This window comes from Ruditapes philippinarum, unplaced genomic scaffold (genome assembly GCF_026571515.1).
Source record: "Ruditapes philippinarum isolate M1 unplaced genomic scaffold, ASM2657151v2 ctg375_1_1_1_1, whole genome shotgun sequence".
In the NCBI taxonomy this organism is placed as follows: domain Eukaryota; kingdom Metazoa; phylum Mollusca; class Bivalvia; order Venerida; family Veneridae; genus Ruditapes; species Ruditapes philippinarum.
The window spans coordinates 1-20,077 of record NW_026858123.1 but is presented as its reverse complement, the minus strand read 5'-3'; the positions used below and the strand labels follow the sequence as shown (position 1 = coordinate 20,077).

Here is a 20,077-nt window from a genome sequence, read left to right as displayed (position 1 = left end):
CGGAAACCAAAAGTTGCCCACCCGCCCACTTCAGCATTACGTTGAAAACCTAGTTTAAATGAAAAGAGTAAAGGCTGGATTTTATATTGCTTATTGCATATCTTCACTTATTTTCTATTGATTCATTCATTTGGATATTCTTACGCACATCTTCTGTATGTCAAATTAAATAAAACAACGGTTATATGAATTTTGACCTCTAATACCGTTTGTGAGAAAATATTCGACAATAAGAGGATATACGTTTTATAACCAAACAGCGAAGTTTAGGGGGTATGCAGGAGTTAGCTTGTCGGTTGGTCGGTCGGTCCACTTCATGGTTCCTTGATGATAGCTAGGGTTCTGAATAAGATTTTTAATCACACTTTATATATGGCAAGCTACGGAAATCCCGGTAAGGATTGATTGCTTTTGGATAATCTAGGGACAATGACGTTGTTAATAAAAATATTTTTTTCGACGAAAACTAGAGTTAGGAAAGACTTTGTTTTTGTTACGTTGATTGTTTTAAGCAAAATTAAATAGTAAATATGATGATGTGTATTCTATTTATTTCTTTGACAGTGTAACTTATATATATTGTAGTTTTAGGTCTTTCGGTATATCAAAATATATAACACATGGCTGTCAGGATAATAAAGGATACTGCCAACCCTTGAACTGGCATATTACCCTCAGCTGCGACATTGTGTAATAAACATGTACCAGTTATCGGCTTGACAAAAATTTGTCTGACAGCCATGTCTTATATATATATTAAGAGTGAGATGTTTTGATATATAGCAAGCAAAAAGAGACCTCGCATTTGACCTATTTTGACCCACTAGGATGTCACTGTCAGTAAAAGAAATAGTTTTCAGACGATTATTAATTAAATAGTTAATATTTGATATAATACTTAGCATAAACCTCGCTTTTGATCTCTTTAAGCCCCCCCCCCCCCCGATAAAGGTCAATGAAACTGTCACTAAAATAGGAAAATATGTTTCAGACGATAGATTAAGTTGAAAATGAAATATAATGATCAAAGTTTGTATATAGCAAGCTTATGTAAAGACCTCGCTTAGGATTGTTCTGGTTCACCTATGGTCGAAGTCAAAGTCATTGTTATTAAAATAGAAAAGTCGTTTCCGGACGTTTGCTAGAACTAGGAATGAGATATTGTATTCTAACACTCCTCGTGATTTTGTCACTTTAGACAAAGAAGAAAAAACATTATAAACACTGGTCATGGACTACTTGTGCAGCTGTTATGTTTTCTCCCTCGATTATATAGTTATTGACATTTTCATTTCTTATAATGTTTTCTTTTCATACAATACCGAAATAAGTTCTTACATACTCTAACGCCACAGTTTTGATGCATATCAGTTTATGAATATTTTGACAAAACGGCGCCAATCCGTAAGCAGCGTAATGACGTCATCCTAAGTATACAACTCATTCATAAACGCTGACGTCATTTCAAACATTCAAGAATGATAAATTAGGCACTGGACTTAAGCACAATACAATCCATTCTAAGACGTAAGTTTTTATTATTGAAACATGATAAAATAACTTTTTTTCTCATTATTTCTTTTGTTTAATAATTTTTATATCTTAGCAACAGTAGGGTTGCTTACGCTCTTCGTGGTCAATTCCTACGCATCAAAACTCCGAACCGGTGTTAAATAGCCGATAAACACCGCTAAGACCGATATTATTATTTCTTAAATCCAACCTACTTTTTGAGAACTAGGAATAAGACATTGTAATGAAACTTACTTTTTGAATGCTTTTGGTCACCTTAGTATTACGGTTGAGGTCACTGACCTACTCTACTTAAATTAGAAACTTTGTTTCCGTAAAATAACTAGACATTTGAATAAGATATTGTCATCACAAACTTGGTATATATCAAGTCTATTTCGAGAACTCGCTCGGGATTGCTTTACGTCAAAGTTTTGTTCATAACCACTATCTTTATGACACAGCACTTGTTGACATTTCTTCTTTGTTTTCTTTAAGAAAAAAACAACAACAACAAACAAAAAGCAATGAATAAATAAATAATGAAATAATGAAATAAAAAACAATACTATTTTTGGCACATAGATAAAACAACCTAGAATACAGGTCAAATTGGATATAGTTCCTTCTTGTGTTTTTTTTTTACAATGAATTGTAATAATTTAATAAATAACAGTTACATATCATTTACAGGTGTTATTCACACTCGACTTCAAAGAACTTAATTTTCAAATAGTTAATGTGGGGGTTCGGTTTTTAGTGATAGCTTTAGTTTTTTAAATATACATGCGTTTGTCTTGCTGCAGAACTAGCCATGCTTTCATTTTAGTGTAGTGTTCTTATTGTGTGGTCTTTCTACCTATTTTTTCAAATGTCTCTAAATAAATTTATCAGCATACACAAGAGTTGTAAACAATACATCCATTTTATTCAAAACAAATTTATTATGGTGATGGTTGTACTGATTTATAAGTAAACATTGTCGAGCGTTGTATCGTATTGTCGCATTATCGCTTCGAACTGTCGAGTGTCGTGATATGCATTTCTGCTAACCCCGACACTCGACAATGTGAAGTGACAATGCGACAATGCGAAGTGACAATGCTACAACACGAATTGACATCGCGACAATGCAAAGCGACATTCGACAACGCGAAGCGAAACGTCTAAAATGCCTTTTTATCGCGACATGTTTTATGCGACAGTGCGATATATCGTTTGACATTGTTGAGCGTTGGTTCGCATTTTCGCATGTCGCTTCGCGTTGTCGAGCGTCGCTTCGCATTGTCGCGATGTCACTTTGCAGTGTCATGTGTCGTCCCTTAGACGCAACAGACGACATTTTTAATGGCACGATAAGGGCACTGTACTTTAAGGACTTTCTTCACCTACTTTATCTGTAAAAATGAATAGGGCGACACAAATCTTGCATGTCAATAGATGTCATTTTTCTTTGCCGAAACTGGACACTGTGCATTTCGGCTATGATGTATGGTGGCTGATTTCGAACGCTTTTGTGGGCCGTGTTGGCGCTTGCGACAACATGACAAAGCATCAAACGGTACGTTGTCGGACTTTCGTCTTGTCGTCCTGCGCTATCGATGCACATCAAACGGCGTGTTGTCGTGCGGCGTGTTGTCGCGATGTCACATTGTCGCTCGGTTCGAAGAATATAAGCTTATAAGCCAAGCGACAGGGCGACATCGCGACAACACATCGCATGACAGGAAGACAAGACGACAGTACGAAAACGCGCCGTTTGGCGCGACATATAGGTTGTGTTGTCGCTATCGACAACGCAATGCGCAGTTACCAAATCAGCCACCATAATGATGTATATTAACAGTAGAACTTAATCCACGTGAGAACAACGCTCTAGTGTGACAAGGGTTTAAGCTCAAGCTTCCCCGGACACGGATATAGTTCTATTGTGTTAGTACTTGGTATATATGTTGATGATAATAATAATATTTAAACTAAGAATGTGAAATCTAGTGCACATGTTTAAGAAATCAAAAATACTCCTAAAGTGATATAAGGCGTTAAGTACTGTACATTTACCGCAATAGAAGAATTGAACCGATGTAAGTAGAGCGCTAAACACAAGCCTGTCAGAAATTCTCGAAAGGGATCGAGGCCAATAAAACGAATAGTAATCGCATGTTCAGTTTTGTTGTTAAGAGGTTTTTATTACATGGAATGCTGGTCTGCGGTGTAGTGCTAAGAAATTCAGGAATTTATAAAATAAATTATTGAAGTTTATTCTTGTATACATAAGAAGTTTATATACATATTTATAGAAAGCAGGATTAGAAAACACTTACAAGGAAAAGCTCAAGTTCATTTTTCATACACAATCATGGCAGGTTAAGATCAATCCTAGCCTTAATAAGCATTTGGATACAATTTAAAATTACAACATTTTGCATGAAAATTTTTGTCGTGTGATTACTATCTTTATCACACACCCGTGCCGATTTTGAGACTCCGTAAATATGGTATTGCACGGCCGTGCATATTTTTTGACGTGACGTCATTAGCGTTATACAAACATAGTGTAAAGACGCGCTAAATGTTAGCGTTAAACTATAGGCGCGTCAAAGAAAAATGACTCTTATTTTACTTTAAACGGTCTTTATTTTGGGTATGTGATAAATAGAATATTAAATTCGTGTAAGTTCATTACTGAATTTATTGCACTCGTTGAATAAAATAATTTTATGCTCGCCAGAGGCTCGCATAATATAATTTTATTCAACTCGTGCAATAAATTCAGTATTGAACTTACACTCATTCAATATCCTCTATATATTATATACAAAGTTCAATGAAAAAGTGTTAAATTGTTAATGGCCTTCATGTTTTATTTTACAAGCAAGTTTCTGTTCAACACCGAAATAATACTTTAAGAAAATGATCGATGTTTAGTGTATGTTCACTTACATTACGAAAGAATGTGACCACATGCACCTGACAGAATAAGAGTAAATATAGCTATTATACCTGACGAAAACATTTAACTATATAACCTAATGTGACGTAACATGGTGTTATCCTTGAAATGAATATCACCCGGTCAATAAATTTTTGAAATATTCCCGTGGGGCAAGTAATCTATAAGCCCTTAGAAACGTAATGTTCTAGTTCTCTCCCATGATAAATATTAATGATGAAAGGCTCTCTGAGTAATAATGCATAGCGGTGAAAAATTACGTGAAAATGTTTGTTTGATTGATTCAATTAAAAAAACACATGTCTCTCAGGGTTACAGTGAATATTAACAACCATTGAACTGAAATACCACGCGAGGGGTATCAACTTACAGACAAATATTAATTGTAATTTATAATATGACTGTACGATACAGTATAAGAATTGTGTTTTTTTAACAAATGATTCGAATATATACACTTTTCATCAAGGACTTTTCAAAACGTTAACTTGATACAAAGAGTATGCAAGCGTATTTTCTAAACGTCTGACGACACGAGATCTTCATTTGAAACCACAATAAAATGTCCTTTATTTGTGTTAATTGATTTTAAATGTACATGAGGAACTGCTGGTTTAAAGTTTTCATCCTTTTCCCTAGATGATTTTGTTTTATCAAGCTCATTTGTTGAATTTTCAGTGATAATGTTGCTATTCGAGCAATTGTTGGTACCATCAAAAAAAGTACATGATTTGAAGTTTTCATCTTTTTTCTTAGATACGTTTATCTCTTCAACTTCACTTGTTGTCTTTTTAGGAACAATATTGCTCTTCGAACAATCGTTGGCACCATCAAAATAAGTGACTGGTATGAACTTATCATCTTTATTCTTAGATGAGTTTGTTTCTTGATGCTCATTTGTGGACTTTTCAGGAACAATATTCCTCTTCAAACAAGCGTTGGTGTCATCCAAAACAGTGTCTTTCTTCGGGTGGAAATCGGAAAGCGGCATCTGTTGAGGACATGTCTCAAATGTTGGTTCAGGACTCCGTATTGTCGGTTGAGATTGATCTCCCGTTTGTTTAATATCATCTGATTGTGTTCTTGTATTAGCCTTAAAATATTAAGAAGCATTTTATTATTTTGTAATTTACATAAAATATACATTGTACCTTCATTAAAAAATCTATCAAAACGATTGATTAATGTATATCTTTTGATACCAAAAGTCCGTGGTCTAATGCATTTTACTCAGTTTTGATCAAGTCGCTTCTATCTCAGTACAAGAAAGATAAACCAAAAAGCAAACCTTCCAATCTTTTTATTCATATCCTGAATGCCCCGTTTGATTCTTTTTTGAAAAAAGGTGGTTTTTGGGAAATTGAAACAATCAAAAGAGATGGGGGATATCTTGATGACTCAAATGAAGGCAAACGACCCATCATAGACGGGTTTGGTCGTATTTTACATTAACAATCCATTTCTCCTTTTTATGTTTTATCATTCTTTCAAGTCCTTGTGCAACATAGTGAAGTTGGTTGTTCTTTTTGTCAAAGCTGAAATGATAGAATGTGAAACGAAACATCTGAAACGATGCTTTTTGCAAGTGGAAATTCCAGAAGAATAATAACCATCGCCACATTTCTCCCTGAACTCCAGGTTGGTTTTGTCGCCTGTACGATACAGTTGTTACAAACCTGAGTCTATAAGATTTATACTTCCATAGCCTATTCAGCTAAATGTACCTTAAGCATTTAATTGGAATGTAAGGTTTGCAAAGAGTGGACACTTTCGGAACACCTCACTCCGTTCTTTTTATAATGTTCAAACTTTTGCCTCAATACTTTCTTGCAACTGTTATTTTGAGACTTTATTTTTGCTTCCCCAAAAAAAAACCCGTAAAAGGGGGGAAGGGGAACCTTTTTTTTTTTTTCCAAAGTTCTTCTTTTTAAACCCTTTTTATTAATACTTTTTTAGAAAACACGAACCTGATCTTTACGATCAAGGTTTTCCTTAAATCAGACTTTTCACTTAAGGCAATGCCCAGCAAAACTCGGGAACCCATTTCTTTGAAAAATTTATTTTACACCCTAAGGATACAAAACTTTTTCTTTTGTTTAAAAACTGTTTACAAAAAAAAAAAGAATAAATTTATTTTAACCGGTCAACATTCTGAAGAAGAAAAGAACCTAAAACAGTCAAAAAACGGCAAATTGAAAATGTTTCATCAGTTTGAGGGGAGTGTTTTTTAAAGAGGAAAGACTTATGCCCCCCCCCCGAGTTTAAAAGCGTTTTTCAACATTTCTTTAAAGGGTTTTAAATTTTAATTTGAAACATGGATATGTGTTCTTGGCGGTGACTTAAACCTTTCCATTTGCAGTTAAAAGTCCCTCCATTTGAAAAAGGGTTGGGTCCCCGATATTGTCCCAAAACCAGAAAACAATAGCTAACAAAAAAAAGGGATTTGAAAGGGTTTCTTTGAGTTTTGAAACCCCTGTATATCCAGAAAGGGGTCAAAAGCCTTTTGAAAAGCAGGCCAATAGCTCAACGAACTTTTTCTCCTTAAATTTTGCCATTTGTTTTTGCTTTTTCAAGAAGAAATAAAGCCATGTGAAGTATGTTCGAAAACTTAAACTTTTTCCCCAAATTTTTGAAACATAACATTAGCAAAAAGACCTTTCATGTTAAAAACATTCTTATAATTAAAAATAAAATTGAAAATTGACAATACATCAAATTTTCTTTCCCATTTAATTTGGGGTTTTTAAAATTGTGGTTTTTAAAGTTTTTTTTAATGTTTTTAAAGGTAGAATACCTGGGAAAATATAGATATAGTTTCTTAAAATAAGGGGCGTCGATAGTTCTACTGAGATTCCCGTTTGTGGCTGAAATAAAGCACAAAGGGAAATAATGTCAATCTCCACCAGTAAAAGGTGGAAAGTCGACATATGTCCTCTTTGTTTGGTGCGACTCAAAAAAACAAAACAAAACAAAAAAAATTGAAACTTTACCATTGTGGTGAAATCAGCTCGTGTTGTCTGTTAGGTTTGGTACGATGTGCCGAGACAGGCAATGTGCGATTCTCATAAAACTTGTGCCTTTTCCTTTTCGTATGCTTATCGTGGTCTAACTGTATTCCGAAACCATATTTAATAAGTTTTTTTCACCATGTTGAAAATGTCTAGAAATATCTTGTGATTTTTTTTAGAATTTGGGTGTTGAAGTGAATGATTTAATATCTTTCAGTTTTTCTTCATGTTTTTTGATTTTTACTATCGGTAATGCGTTTGTAACTAATGTATCGTCAAAATCGTCTTGGGTGTCAGATGCAGTGTTCTTTTTAACTGTTTGAATTTTACTTTTATTTGTATCAATTTGAATTTCTTCTTCGTCAATCACTTTCTTCTTCTCAGGACACAAGCATGTCTGACAATGACGAGCGTCAAAAATTCATCTTATGTTCATTGAAAATATATCTAATCTTCTCCTCCACGATGTCACCAATCTCTGAACGAATTGCTGGTAATACTTCCTGTTGTAATTACTTGTGGAAGCTTGAGTTCATTAAATGGGAAATATGAATGGATATTTTGTATAATAATGGGTAAATGTTAAAGTTAATTATACATTAATGTAATATACAATGTACAGCACGAGAACACTTCACCAGTACAACAGTAACTTATTCCTTGTACATTTTGTACAAACATTGACACAATGAGGCAAACGTGAATTAAGTACAATGAGTCTCAAAATAGCAGTAAGGTAACATAAGATAATGTTTTACTAACGAAAAACTATAATAGTAAAAAAATTACAAAGGGATCCTATAATGAAATAAAAGATTATCATTTCTTGAAAGGTCTGAACAAGAGGTACAAGAAGCACAATAAACATAATCTCTCTAAATCACAGAAACCTGTTACCATTCAAGCCTATAGTCTTTATTCAAACCTCCTCTTTGTATAAAATGTGAAATTGATACCCGACAGTTTTACTTGGGGGGGGGGGGAAATATCATGAATTCGGATCATCTGTATATTTAGATAAAACTACTTATGTCACGTTTTCGATACGAATATACTGCAATTAATATCAAATTTTAACAAGCAAGATCCATTTTATTTTTGGAAACCTGCAACTTTATTGTATTTACAATAATGATGTTGAAAAGATAACAGGTATTTCAATGTTTATTTAGGATCATATTTTCTTATTTTTATCGAATTACATTAAATGGAAATGAATATAACATTTTCGAATCTAATGCAGCTATTTTATATTTAATTGTAAGTTTGAGTTTTTTTTTCGCCCTGGCATGTTCGTCATTTATTAAAAACTTTGTCATTAATGCACCCATCTATATATTTTCATAGAGAACATACAGCAAAATATCAGTCTTGACTATAGTGCAACGAGTTAACTTATCGTATTCAATTCAAGATGGAGACATGAAACAATGAATAATTACTTTTTTATTTGGTGAAATAGACATCGACCATGACTGCATTCGAATCAAGTAATTTTTTCCCCCTTTTTTAAAGCGATTTGTTCTTGTCTGCACTACTACTCTTTTGACATGTAACTACTGTCAGACATTGTAAGAAACGAAGAGCAAAATCTATATAAACGGTTACTTACTAAGTCATCTCTGATATTTTCTTTTCTGTCAAGAATTGGTGATTTTGGGAAACACATAGTGTTGTCAACACGTCTTTTCCTGGTAAACCTCTTGACCGATATGTAAATCATGTTTAAAGTCGTATGGCTCCGAAAATGTCCAGATTTGCGTTTCAATCTTAGGGCGTAAGTTTTTCTTCCTTACCGTTGTTTTGCTCATGATTTTTATATCATCAAATTATCATAAAACATTAGATATTAGAAATCAAAATTAAAAACTCCGCGAACATTAACACTAATTAAACTTCTCTTACATTGGTCTGTAAATATATGCTTCGTGTATCCTGTGCGTTAAAGATAAGACTGAACACGTGAATCGCAAATTGGCATGACTAATCTTATAAAATTATTACGCAGTTTAAAGCAAAGATTTTATCATGCTGATGACACGTCTTCACTATATATAGATTAGTGATATATTTATTTGGGAATTTCTTGAGTGGCAAACTATCAAAACATCTTTTTTTTTTTCAACTTAAACAAAAAAAAGGGTATCAGATTACCCAAAAAGAAAAATTACACTTTTCGACAATAAAGAGGATATGTATTTTGAATACCTCCACACGGAAGTTTACGGGGTATGTAAGAGTGATCTTGTCGGTCGGGTTATTCGGTCGGTCCACTTCCAGGACGATTGAGTTTGAAATGAGATATTTTAATTAAACTTGATATAGAGCAAGGTGTGGAGATCCCGGTTAGGTTTGCTTTTGGTCCCCTGTTACAAAAAATAAAAAAGTTGGTGTTTTTTTACTAAAACTTTAGTTTAGAATGTGATATTTTAATCAAACTTTGTGTATAGCAAGGTTATGTGGATACTCTGGGATTGCTTTTGGACCCCATAGGATCAAGGTCACGGGTACTAGAAAAACTGTTTCTGAATTATAACTAGATTTAAAAATGAGATATTATAATCAAACTTGATATAATATATCAAGCATATAAAGATACCTCGCATTTGATTTATTTTTTACTCAATAGGATAAAGGTAATTGTCAATGTCAGTAAAAGAAATAGTTTTCAGACGATAACTAGTGTTAATTTAGGAATGAGATATTGTAATAATACTTAGCATATAGAAGCATTCATAAAAACCTCGCTTTTGATCTCTTTGAATTCCCCACCCCCTCCCCAGGGTAAAGGTCAATATCACTGTCACTAAAATAGAAAAATAGTCGGACGATAACTTATATTAGGTTGAAAATGAGATATAATTAATGATCAAAGTTTGTATATAACAAGCGTATATGAAGACCTCGCTTAGGATTGCTCTTGGTTCACCTATGGTCGAAGTCACGGTTTCTGTAACTTAATATTGAAAAGTTGTTTCCGGACGTTTACTAGAACTAGGAACGAGATATTGTAATCAAACCTACTTCTTTCACTGACCTCCTCTATTAAAATTAGAAACTTGGTTTCCGGAGTGAATAAGATATTGTCATCTGATAAACTTGGTATATATTAAGCTTATTTCGAGATCTTGTTTGAGTTGCTTTAAGTCAAAGTTTGGTTCAGACCACTAACCTTATGACACAGTTTTGACATTTCTTCTTTGTTTTCTTTTAAAAAAACAACAACAAACAAACAAAATAAATAAATAGATAATAAATAAATAAATAAATAAATACATGAATGAATAAATGATGAAATAAAAAGCAATACTTTTTTGGCACACAGATAAAACAACCTAGATTACAGGTCAAACTGGATATAGTTCCCTCTTGTCTTTTTATTGAATGAATTGTAAAAATGAATTGTAATAATTTTATAAATGAAAGCTACATGATCATTTACGGGTGTAATTCATATTCGACTTCAAAGAACTTAATTTTCAAATAGTTAAGGTGGCGGTTCGGGTTTTTAGTGATACCTTTAGTTGTTTAAATATACATGCGAATGTCTTGCTGCAGAATTAGCCGTGCTTTCATTTTAGTGTAGTGTTCTTATTGTGTGGTCTTTCTACCTATTTTCTTTCAAATGTTTCTAAAATTGAGGTAATGCATATATTAAATTTATCAGCATACACAACAGTAGTGAACAATATACCAATTTTATTCAAAATAATTTTATTATGGTGATGGTTGTGCTCATTTATAAGTAAACATTGTCGAGCGTTGTATCGTAATGTCGCATTGTCACTTCAAATTGTCGAGTGTCGTGGTATGCATAGCCCCGACAATGTGAAGTCACAATGTGACAATGCAAAGTGACAATGCTACAACGGGAAGTGACATCGCGACAATGCGAAGCGGTGCTCGGCAATGCGAAGCGACACTCGACAACGCGAAGCGAAATTTTTAAATGTCGCCCTTTTTACCTCGACTTTTTTTATGCGACAGTGCGATATATCGTTTAATATTGTCGAGCGTCGCTGTGCATTATCGCGATGTCACTTGGCATTGTCGTGTGTCGACCCTTAGACGCGACGGACGACATTATAAATGGCACGATAAGGACGATGTACTTTCAGGACTTACTTACTTTAAACAATTAAACAATAATCACATAATTATATTCTTTTGATTGTTATTTCATTTCCAGTTTCAAGATGTTTTCTAAGAAATAGAAAAGAATGGAAACAGGAGGCTATCTGATTTCTATGAGGGAGCGTAGCCTGTAGCCTCCTAGTATAGACCACATTCTCGAGTGTTTTGATGTTCTCTCTCTCTTTTGTATCATAGGCAAAAATGTTCCTTGTCGTTACAATATGAAATCGAAGCTTGTCCGAACATTCCGATTAATACAATGTAATATCGTACAATAATTATTTATTATATATTTACTATTTCGTGATTCGCGGATTAAAGAAATGATGTCATTGTTATTAAAGGTCCAACGCAGTATTAATGTTATGTTTTTATATATGTAGTTATGTCTTGGATATAAGACGATTCTTGAAAGTGTTTAAAAGAATGATAATTATCTCATTATTTATTTATTGCATAGGTCACATTGTTGAGAATGATTGCTGGCGGCATCCATTTTTGTATAATCAAATGAAAAGCCTAAAATCATAAGAATCACAACTTTTGTTATGCACATGCTCCGCTTCAAATTACGACTTTACTTGAACGAAAAAATAATATCGAGGTGAACAAATCTGTAAAAGGACAATCAGAAAAGATCGTTTACGGTGCATTTAACACATGTACAGTGGGCCATTCCGTTTCTAATCCATTAAACGATATACAAATTTATTATTGTTTCCTCATTAGCGATTTACTGTTTATGTTACGAAAAATAGTAACAGTTAACACTATATAACCAAACATTGTTATGAGAACCGTGTACCGAAATTTTCCGCCTTTAACCTCGGAACATTTCGCCGATTATTCCTAAATATAGCTTATCCAGAAACTGTCGGAAATATGCCGATATGTTTCTCTTGTTAGCAGATGAATTTTGACCAGTCAGAAATTCTTACTTTCCCGCAAGCGCTCCATGAGACGCCAGTCGAAAACACGATAAAAACAACAATGTGACCAATTGTCGTACTTTCGCTCCGCGGGACAGAAAGAGAAAACACGATAATACGACAATCACGCTTCGTTATTTTATCGTGTTTTCACCTTGCGCCCCTCGGAGCGAAATTAAGACAAAGTGGCGACATTACACTGTATTGGCAAACACCATCATTACTGTGTTCAAGGACATGTAAACAAAAACACAACATCATATAACAAGGTAAGGTGGCATGCCGTGTCTTAAGATCTACAGGAAAGAAAAGAAACAACTTCATTCATTGTTCAAATCTGTACTTTTACACCGAAAACGTCTATGTTCTATTTTATAGCCCCTGTTTTCTAGCCCGAAAAAAAAACGAGACAAACTAATAAATAAATAAGTCGATTAGTTTTTATTTGAGATATTATCTTTCAACTTAAATCACTCGCGGTTAGAATCTGAAATATCTAAAATAATTTGAAAACGCCAAAGTCAGGCTACCCAACCCTACTCTAACAAAAAAGAATAAGTAATTTGAAATCTGTTTGATACAATATTAAATCTAGATATGTATTTTGTGAAAAAGAGAATATACGAGTCAGGAATGCTGCGAGTAGGCTACCCAAACTTACTCTAGCAAGAAGAATCAGAAATTTGAAATCTGTTTTATACAATATCATATCTAGAAATGTATTTTATGAAATAGAGAATAAACGAGTCAGGAATGCTGCGAGTAGGCTACCCAAACCTACTCTTACAAAAAGAATCAGAAATTTGAAATCTGTTTGAATCAAAATCATATCTAGATATGTATTTTGTGAAATAGGGAATACATGTATGAGTCCTATTTTATTTTCAGAAATTTAACAATTGAACGACATGAACGTAAACTGCGTGACGGCCACGAATGACTATATCTTATCATTTTACTCGTTAAATCGTGCATAAATACCGCCGAAACCGTTACCCTTATAAACACGAGGCTGGATGCACCGCAAATAAATATATTTCTCTACCGAAGAACTTTGGCTATGGCCACTACTACTGTAAATAAGCTATACTTCTTTCAGAAACGTGCGATAAGTAAGTTTATTTCTCACGATGAGTAAATTTAAAGTTAAGCAACCGACAAATTTAACGTTAAACACCGCCAAAAGTTTCACGCGAGAATTTTAATTCTCGCTACTGTAAAGATGTTAAGAATTCACGAATTTATAAAATAAATGATTGAAGTTTATTCTTGTTAACATAAGAAGTTTAAATACATATTTGTAAAAAAAAGTATTGAATTTAGATTTAGAAAACACTTACAAGGAAATGCTTAAGTTTATTTTTCATACACAATCATTGAAGGTTTAGAAAACCTAGCCTTAATAAGCATTTTGGTACAATTTAAAATTACAATATTTTGTATGAATTATTTAATGAAAAGTGTTAAATTGTTAATGGGCTTAATGTTTTAATTTTCAAGCAAGTTTCTGTTCAATCCCGATATTATACTTTAAGAAAATGATCGATGCATCAGTTAAGCTTGTGTATGCACACTTACATTACGAAAGATTGTGACCACATGCACCTGACAGAATAAGCTCGATTGCGAAACAAGTCCTTGCAACTTATATTAATGACTTTCGAGTTCGCTTCCTGGAACCAACCAGTACTGGTGTCATATGAAGATACATGGTCGTGACCCAATTAGGGCTCGAACCCATGATCCCTGGGTTGAGAGGCAGACACTTTAACCACTAGGCCACCACTCCCCTTTATAGTTATTATACCCCAAGTAAACGTTTTACTATATAAAGTAATGTGCCGTCACATGGTGTTATTTCCATCTTCCTTCCATGAAATGAATATCACCCGGTCAATATCTTTTGAATTATTCCCCCGGGGCAAGTAATCTATAAGCACTTAGAAACGTAATGTTCTAGTTCGCTCCCCTGATAAATGTTAATTTAATAATCATGCATAGCGGTGAAAAAATACATTAAATGTTTGTTCGGTATCATAAAAATAACACATGTCTCTCAGGGTAATTGTGAATATTAGCAACCATTGAACTGAAATATCACGCGAGGAGTATTAACTTACAGATAAATATTTATTGTAATTTTATAAGTAAACTATTGAATATTATTGTACGATACAGTATAAAAATTGTGTTTCTTAACAAATGATTCGAGTATATACACTTTTAATCAAGGACTTTTCAAAACGTTAAATTGATACAAAAGAGTATGCAAGGGTATTTCCTAAACGTCTGACGACACAAGATCATCATTAGAAAGCACAATAATATGCACATTCGGTGTGTTAAATGATTTAAAATGTACTTGAGAAACTGCTGGTTTAAAGTTTTCATCTTTTTCCCTGGATGACTTTGTTTTTTCAAGCTCAATTGTTGACTTTTCAGGAACAATGTTGCTCTTCGAACAATCGTTGGTGTCATCCAATAAAATGTTTGATTTGAAGTTTTCTTCATTTTTCTTAGATAAGTTTATCTCTCCACTTTCACTTGTTGTCTTTTTAGGAACAATATTGCTCTTCCTCTTCGAACAATCGTTGGTACCAGCCAAATAAGTGTCTGGTTTGAAGTCTGGTTTGAAGTTATCATCTTTATTCTTAGATGAGTTTGTTTCTTCAAGCTCATCTGTGGACTTTTCAGGAAGAATATTTCTCTTCAAACAATCCTTGGTGTCATCCAAAACAGTGTCTTTGTCCTGGTGGAGATCGGAAAGCGGCATCTGTTGAGGACATGTCTCAACTGTTGTTTCAGGACTACGTATTGTCAGTTGTGATTGATCTCCCGTTTGTTTCATATCATCTGATTGTGTTTTAGTCTTAAAACAAAAAGAGACATGTTATTATTATGTTATATACATATGATATGTTATACATTGTATATCGGTCAAAAAATCTTGATACCAAAAGTCCGTGATCTGATGCATTTTACTCAGTTTTGACCTGTTGCTGATCTGTCTATATTCAAGTCGCTTCTATCTCGAGTACAACATGACCTAAAGGAAAACGTCAAAAGGTGTTTGAAAGATTTATTTTAAACTTAAAAAACTAAAGTGATAGAATTTAATCATTCTTTTAAGTATGAACGGCGTTAATTTAGCATCATGAAAAAACTGAACGGATGACTTAAGCTTCATGTATAAAAACTGACCATATACAAATTATCATGTTAAAGATAAACAACAAGCAAACCTGATCGAATCTGATTCTATTCATATCCTGAATGGCAACCGTCTTCATGTCTCCTTGGCTTGAAACAAGGTCGCTTTGGGAATCTGTAACAGACTCAAACTTAGAAGATGGGGGAGATCTTGATGACTGCAATGAAGGCAACGACCCATCATATACGGTGTTTGGTCGTATTTTACAGCAACAATTCATTTCTCCTTTTATGCTTATCATTCTTTCAATCCCTTGTGCAACATGATGATAGTGGTTGTTCTTCGTCAAAGCTGATGATAGAATGCGACAAACATCTGACCGATGTTTTTTGCAGTGGAAATTCAGAGAATCAATAACCCCTCGCCACATTTCTCCCTGAACTCCAGTTGGTTTGTCGCTCTGTACGATCCAGTTATACAAACTTGAGTCTATAAGATTATACTTCCACAGCCTATCAGCAATGTATTTGGTATTTACATTGAATGTTAGATTGCAGAGTGCACACTCGGAGCACCTTACTCCGTTTCTTTTATTGTGTTCAAACTTTTCCTGAATACTTCTTGCAACTGGTTCATTTTGAGACTTTATGTGCTTCAAAAACCGTAGAAGGACTTTCAAGTCTCTTCCCTTTATTATACTTGTTAAAACACGAACTTGATTTTTACGATCAAGTGTGTTCCTTAAATCAGCACATTCTTCATCTGTAAGACAACTGTCAGCTAGAAGATCATCTGGTAACTCACTATCTTTGAACACAATACCGTCTATAAGCTCTTCTACATGCCACTGAAGAGCATCAGCAAGACATTTTCTTTCATCCGATTTTGATAAAGCATTGCCTTAACAAAAAATAAAGAATATAAATATTATATTTAGCGGTAAACAGTTCTGATCAAGAGAAATAGAATCCCTAAAGACAGCCAAAAACGGCAAAATTGAAAATTTTGCAGGGTCAGTTTGTTTGAGCCTGTTAATGGACAGCATTGGAAATTGCAAATTACTGTCCACGCCCCCTAGCACCGCCTTAAGCAGTATTCAACATTTAAACATGTAATGGTTAAATTTTGAATTTAGAAACATGAACATAAATGTGTTTATACGGCACGTTAGTGCCATTCCATGAAAAGCGGCGGTTGGTCCCCAAGTAAGAAAATGATTGTGCCATAAACCAGAAAACAATAGGCTGAACCAAACAAAATGGATTTTAAAAAGGGGATCTGAGGTTATGAAGCCTGAATATCACAGATAAGCGGTCAAAAGACCAATTTAAAAAGCAGGCCACATATCTGCCATATCGAATCTATTTATACTGCCTTACATTTTCGCGTTTTGCGCTTGTATTCAGAGAAGAAATAAAAGCGATGTTGTAAATGATGTTCTCCAAACTGTAATAATTATTCAAATGATTTTGAAACATTACATTAGCTAGAAGACCATATACATGTATATGAAATATCTTGGATAGATAATATAAGAATTTAAAATTTGACAATACATTATAATGTTCTCTAGGCCGTTTCCAATTGTTTTTAAAAAGTTGTGTTTTTTAAGTTGTTTTTTAATTGTTTTAAAGGTAAGAATACCTCCAGGGAAGTAGGTATCCAGCTAGCTTATAATTACGGAACGTCGATGGTTCTACTGAGATTCCCCTTTGTGGTTGAAATAAAGCACAAAGGGAACATAAGGTCAATCTCCATCAGTAAAGCTGGAAAGTTGCCATATGACCTCTACTGTGTTGATGCGAAAATAAAAACCACCAAAAAATTGAAACTTTACCAATGTAAGTATTCAGCTCGTGTTGTCTGTTAGGATTGGTACGATGTGCTGAGGCAGGCAATGTTTGAGTTCTCATAAAACCTTGTGCCTTTTCCTTTTCTGTGTGCTTATCGTGGTCTAACTGTATATCCGAACCATATTTAATAAGTTTTTCACCATGTTGAAAATGTCTAGAAATATCATGTGATTCTTTAGAATTTGGTTTTGAAGTGAATGATTTAATATCTTTCAGTTTTTCTTCATGGTTTTGATTTTCACTATCGGTAATGCGTTTAACTAATGTATCGTCAAAATCTTCTTGGATTACGTCAGTGTTCTCTTTAACTGTTGCATTTTTACTTTCATTTGTATCAATTTGAATTTCTTCTCCGTCAATCACTTTCTTCTTCTCAGGACACAGACATGTCTGGCAATGACGAGCGTCAGAATTCATCTTATGTTCATTGAAAATATATCTAATCTTCTCCTCCACGATGTCACCAATCTCTGAACGTATTGCTGGTATTACTTGTGTTGCAATTACTTGTGGAATGCTTGAGTTCAACTGGAAATATGAATGAATATTTTTGTATAATAAGGGGAAAATGTTAAAGTTAATATACATAAATGTAAAAAACAATGTACAGTGCGAGAACACTTTACCAGTACAACAGTAACTTATTCCTTGTACATTTTGTACAAACATGACACAATGAGGCAAACGAGAATGAAGAACAATGAGTCTCAGTTAGCAGTAATGTAACATAAGATAACGTTTTACTAACTAACAACTATAATAGTAAAAAAATACAAAAGGATCCTGTAATGAAAAAAAAAGGATTATCATTTCTTGAAAGAAGTAGTAAAGCACAATAAACATAATCTCTCTAAATCACAGAAACCTGTTACCATTCAAGCCTATAGTCTTTGTTCAAACAAACTCTTTGTATAAAATTTGAAATTGATACCCAACAGAAAAAGTTTTACTTGGGGTACATATCATGAATTCGGATCATCCGTCTATTTAGATAAGACTACTTATGTCACGTTTTCGATACGCAATTAGTATAAAATCTTAACGAGCAAGATCGATTTTATTTTTGAAACATACAATTTTATTGAATTTACAATAATGATGTTGAAAAGATAACAGGTTTTTCAATGTTTATTTAGGATCATATGTTCTTATTTTATCGATTTAGATTAAATGGAAACGATATAACATTTCGAATCTAATGCAGCTATTTTATATTTAATTGTAAGTTTGAGTTTTTTTCGCCCTGGCATGTTCGTCATTTATTAAAACTTTGTCATTAATGCACCCATCTATATATTTTCATAGAGAACATACAGCAAAATATCAGTCTTGACTATAGTGCAACGGAGTTAACTTATCGTATTCAATTCAAGATGGAGACATGAAACAATGAATAATTACTTTTTTATTTGGTGAAATAGACATCGACCATGACTGCATTCGAATCAAGTAATTCCCCCTTTTTTAAAGCGATTGTTCTTGTCTGCACTACTACTCTTTTGACATGTAACTACTGTCAGACATTGTAAGAAACGAAGAGCAAAATCTATATAAACGGTTACTTACTAAGTCATCTCTGATATTTTCTTTTCTGTCAAGAATTGGTGATTTGGGAAACACATAGTGGTTGTCAACACGTCTTTCCTGGTAAACCTCTTGACCGATATGTAAATCATGTTTAAAGGCGTATGGCTCCGAAATGTCCAGATTTTGTGTATTAATCTTAGGGCGTAAGTTTTTCTTCCTATCCGTTGTTTTGCTCATGATTTTTATATCATCAATTTATCATAAAAAATTAGATATTTAAAAATCAAATTAAAAACTCGCGAACATTAACACTATTAAACTTCTCTTACATTGGTCTGTAAATATATGCTTCGTGTATCCTGTGCGTTAAAGATAAGACTGAACACGTGAATCGCAAATTGCATGACTAATCTTATAAAATTATTACGCAGTTTAAAGCAAAGATTTTATCATGCTGATGACACGTCTTCACTATATATAGATTAGTGATATATTTATTTGGAATTTCTTGAGTGGCAAACTATCAAAACATCTTTTTTCTTTTCAACTTAAACAAAAAAGGTATCAGATTACCCAAAAGAAAAGATTACACTTTTCGACAATAAGAGGATATGTATTTTGAATACCTCCACACTGAAGTTTAGGGTGTATGTAAGAGTGATCTTGTCGGTCGGTTATTCGGTCACTTCACTTCCCGGACGATTGAGTTTTGAATGAGATATTTTAATTAGACTTGATATAGAGCAAGCTGTGGAGATCCGGGTTAGGTTTGCTTTTGGACCCCCTGTTACAAAAAATAGATTTTTTTTACGAAAACTAGAGTTTAGAATGAGATATTTTAATCAAACTTGGTGTATAGCAAGGTTATGAGGAAACTCCGGGATTGCTTTTGGACCCCATAGGATCAAGGTTTCACTGTTACTAGAAAAACTGTTTCTGAATAATAACTAGATTTAAAAGTGAGATATTGTAATCAAACTTGATATATAGCAAGCATATAAGATACATCG

General features: G+C 33.5%; 1 protein-coding gene across 1 annotated transcript; it reads right to left on the bottom strand.

The window, feature by feature from the left end:
• Window positions 1-3,757: 3,757 nt before the first annotated feature.
• On the bottom strand, window positions 3,758-19,304 carry LOC132752180 (uncharacterized). The gene is made up of 4 exons (XM_060742474.1): window positions 19,107-19,304; window positions 17,525-18,068; window positions 15,779-16,587; window positions 3,758-5,558 (listed from the first exon to the last, which is right to left on the bottom strand). The coding sequence occupies exons 1-4, from the start codon at window positions 19,302-19,304 to the stop codon at window positions 4,983-4,985; spliced, it is 2,127 nt and encodes a 708-aa protein (XP_060598457.1). The 3' UTR covers window positions 3,758-4,982.
• Window positions 19,305-20,077: the final 773 nt, after the last annotated feature.

What these genes read in the sequence shown, in the direction of transcription:
- LOC132752180 (XM_060742474.1), bottom strand. Translation starts at nt 19,304, where the DNA reads ATGAGCAAAACAACGGATAGGAAGAAAAACTTACGCCCTAAGATTAAT. An exon ending in AAAATATCAGAGATGACTTA is followed by an intron (nt 18,069 to 19,106) that starts GTAAGTAACCGT and finishes TCATATTTCCAG; the next exon opens with TTGAACTCAAGCATTCCACA. An exon ending in ATAGAATCAGATTCGATCAG is followed by an intron (nt 5,559 to 15,778) that starts GTTTGCTTGTTG and finishes TAATATTTTAAG; the next exon opens with GCTAATACAAGAACACAATC.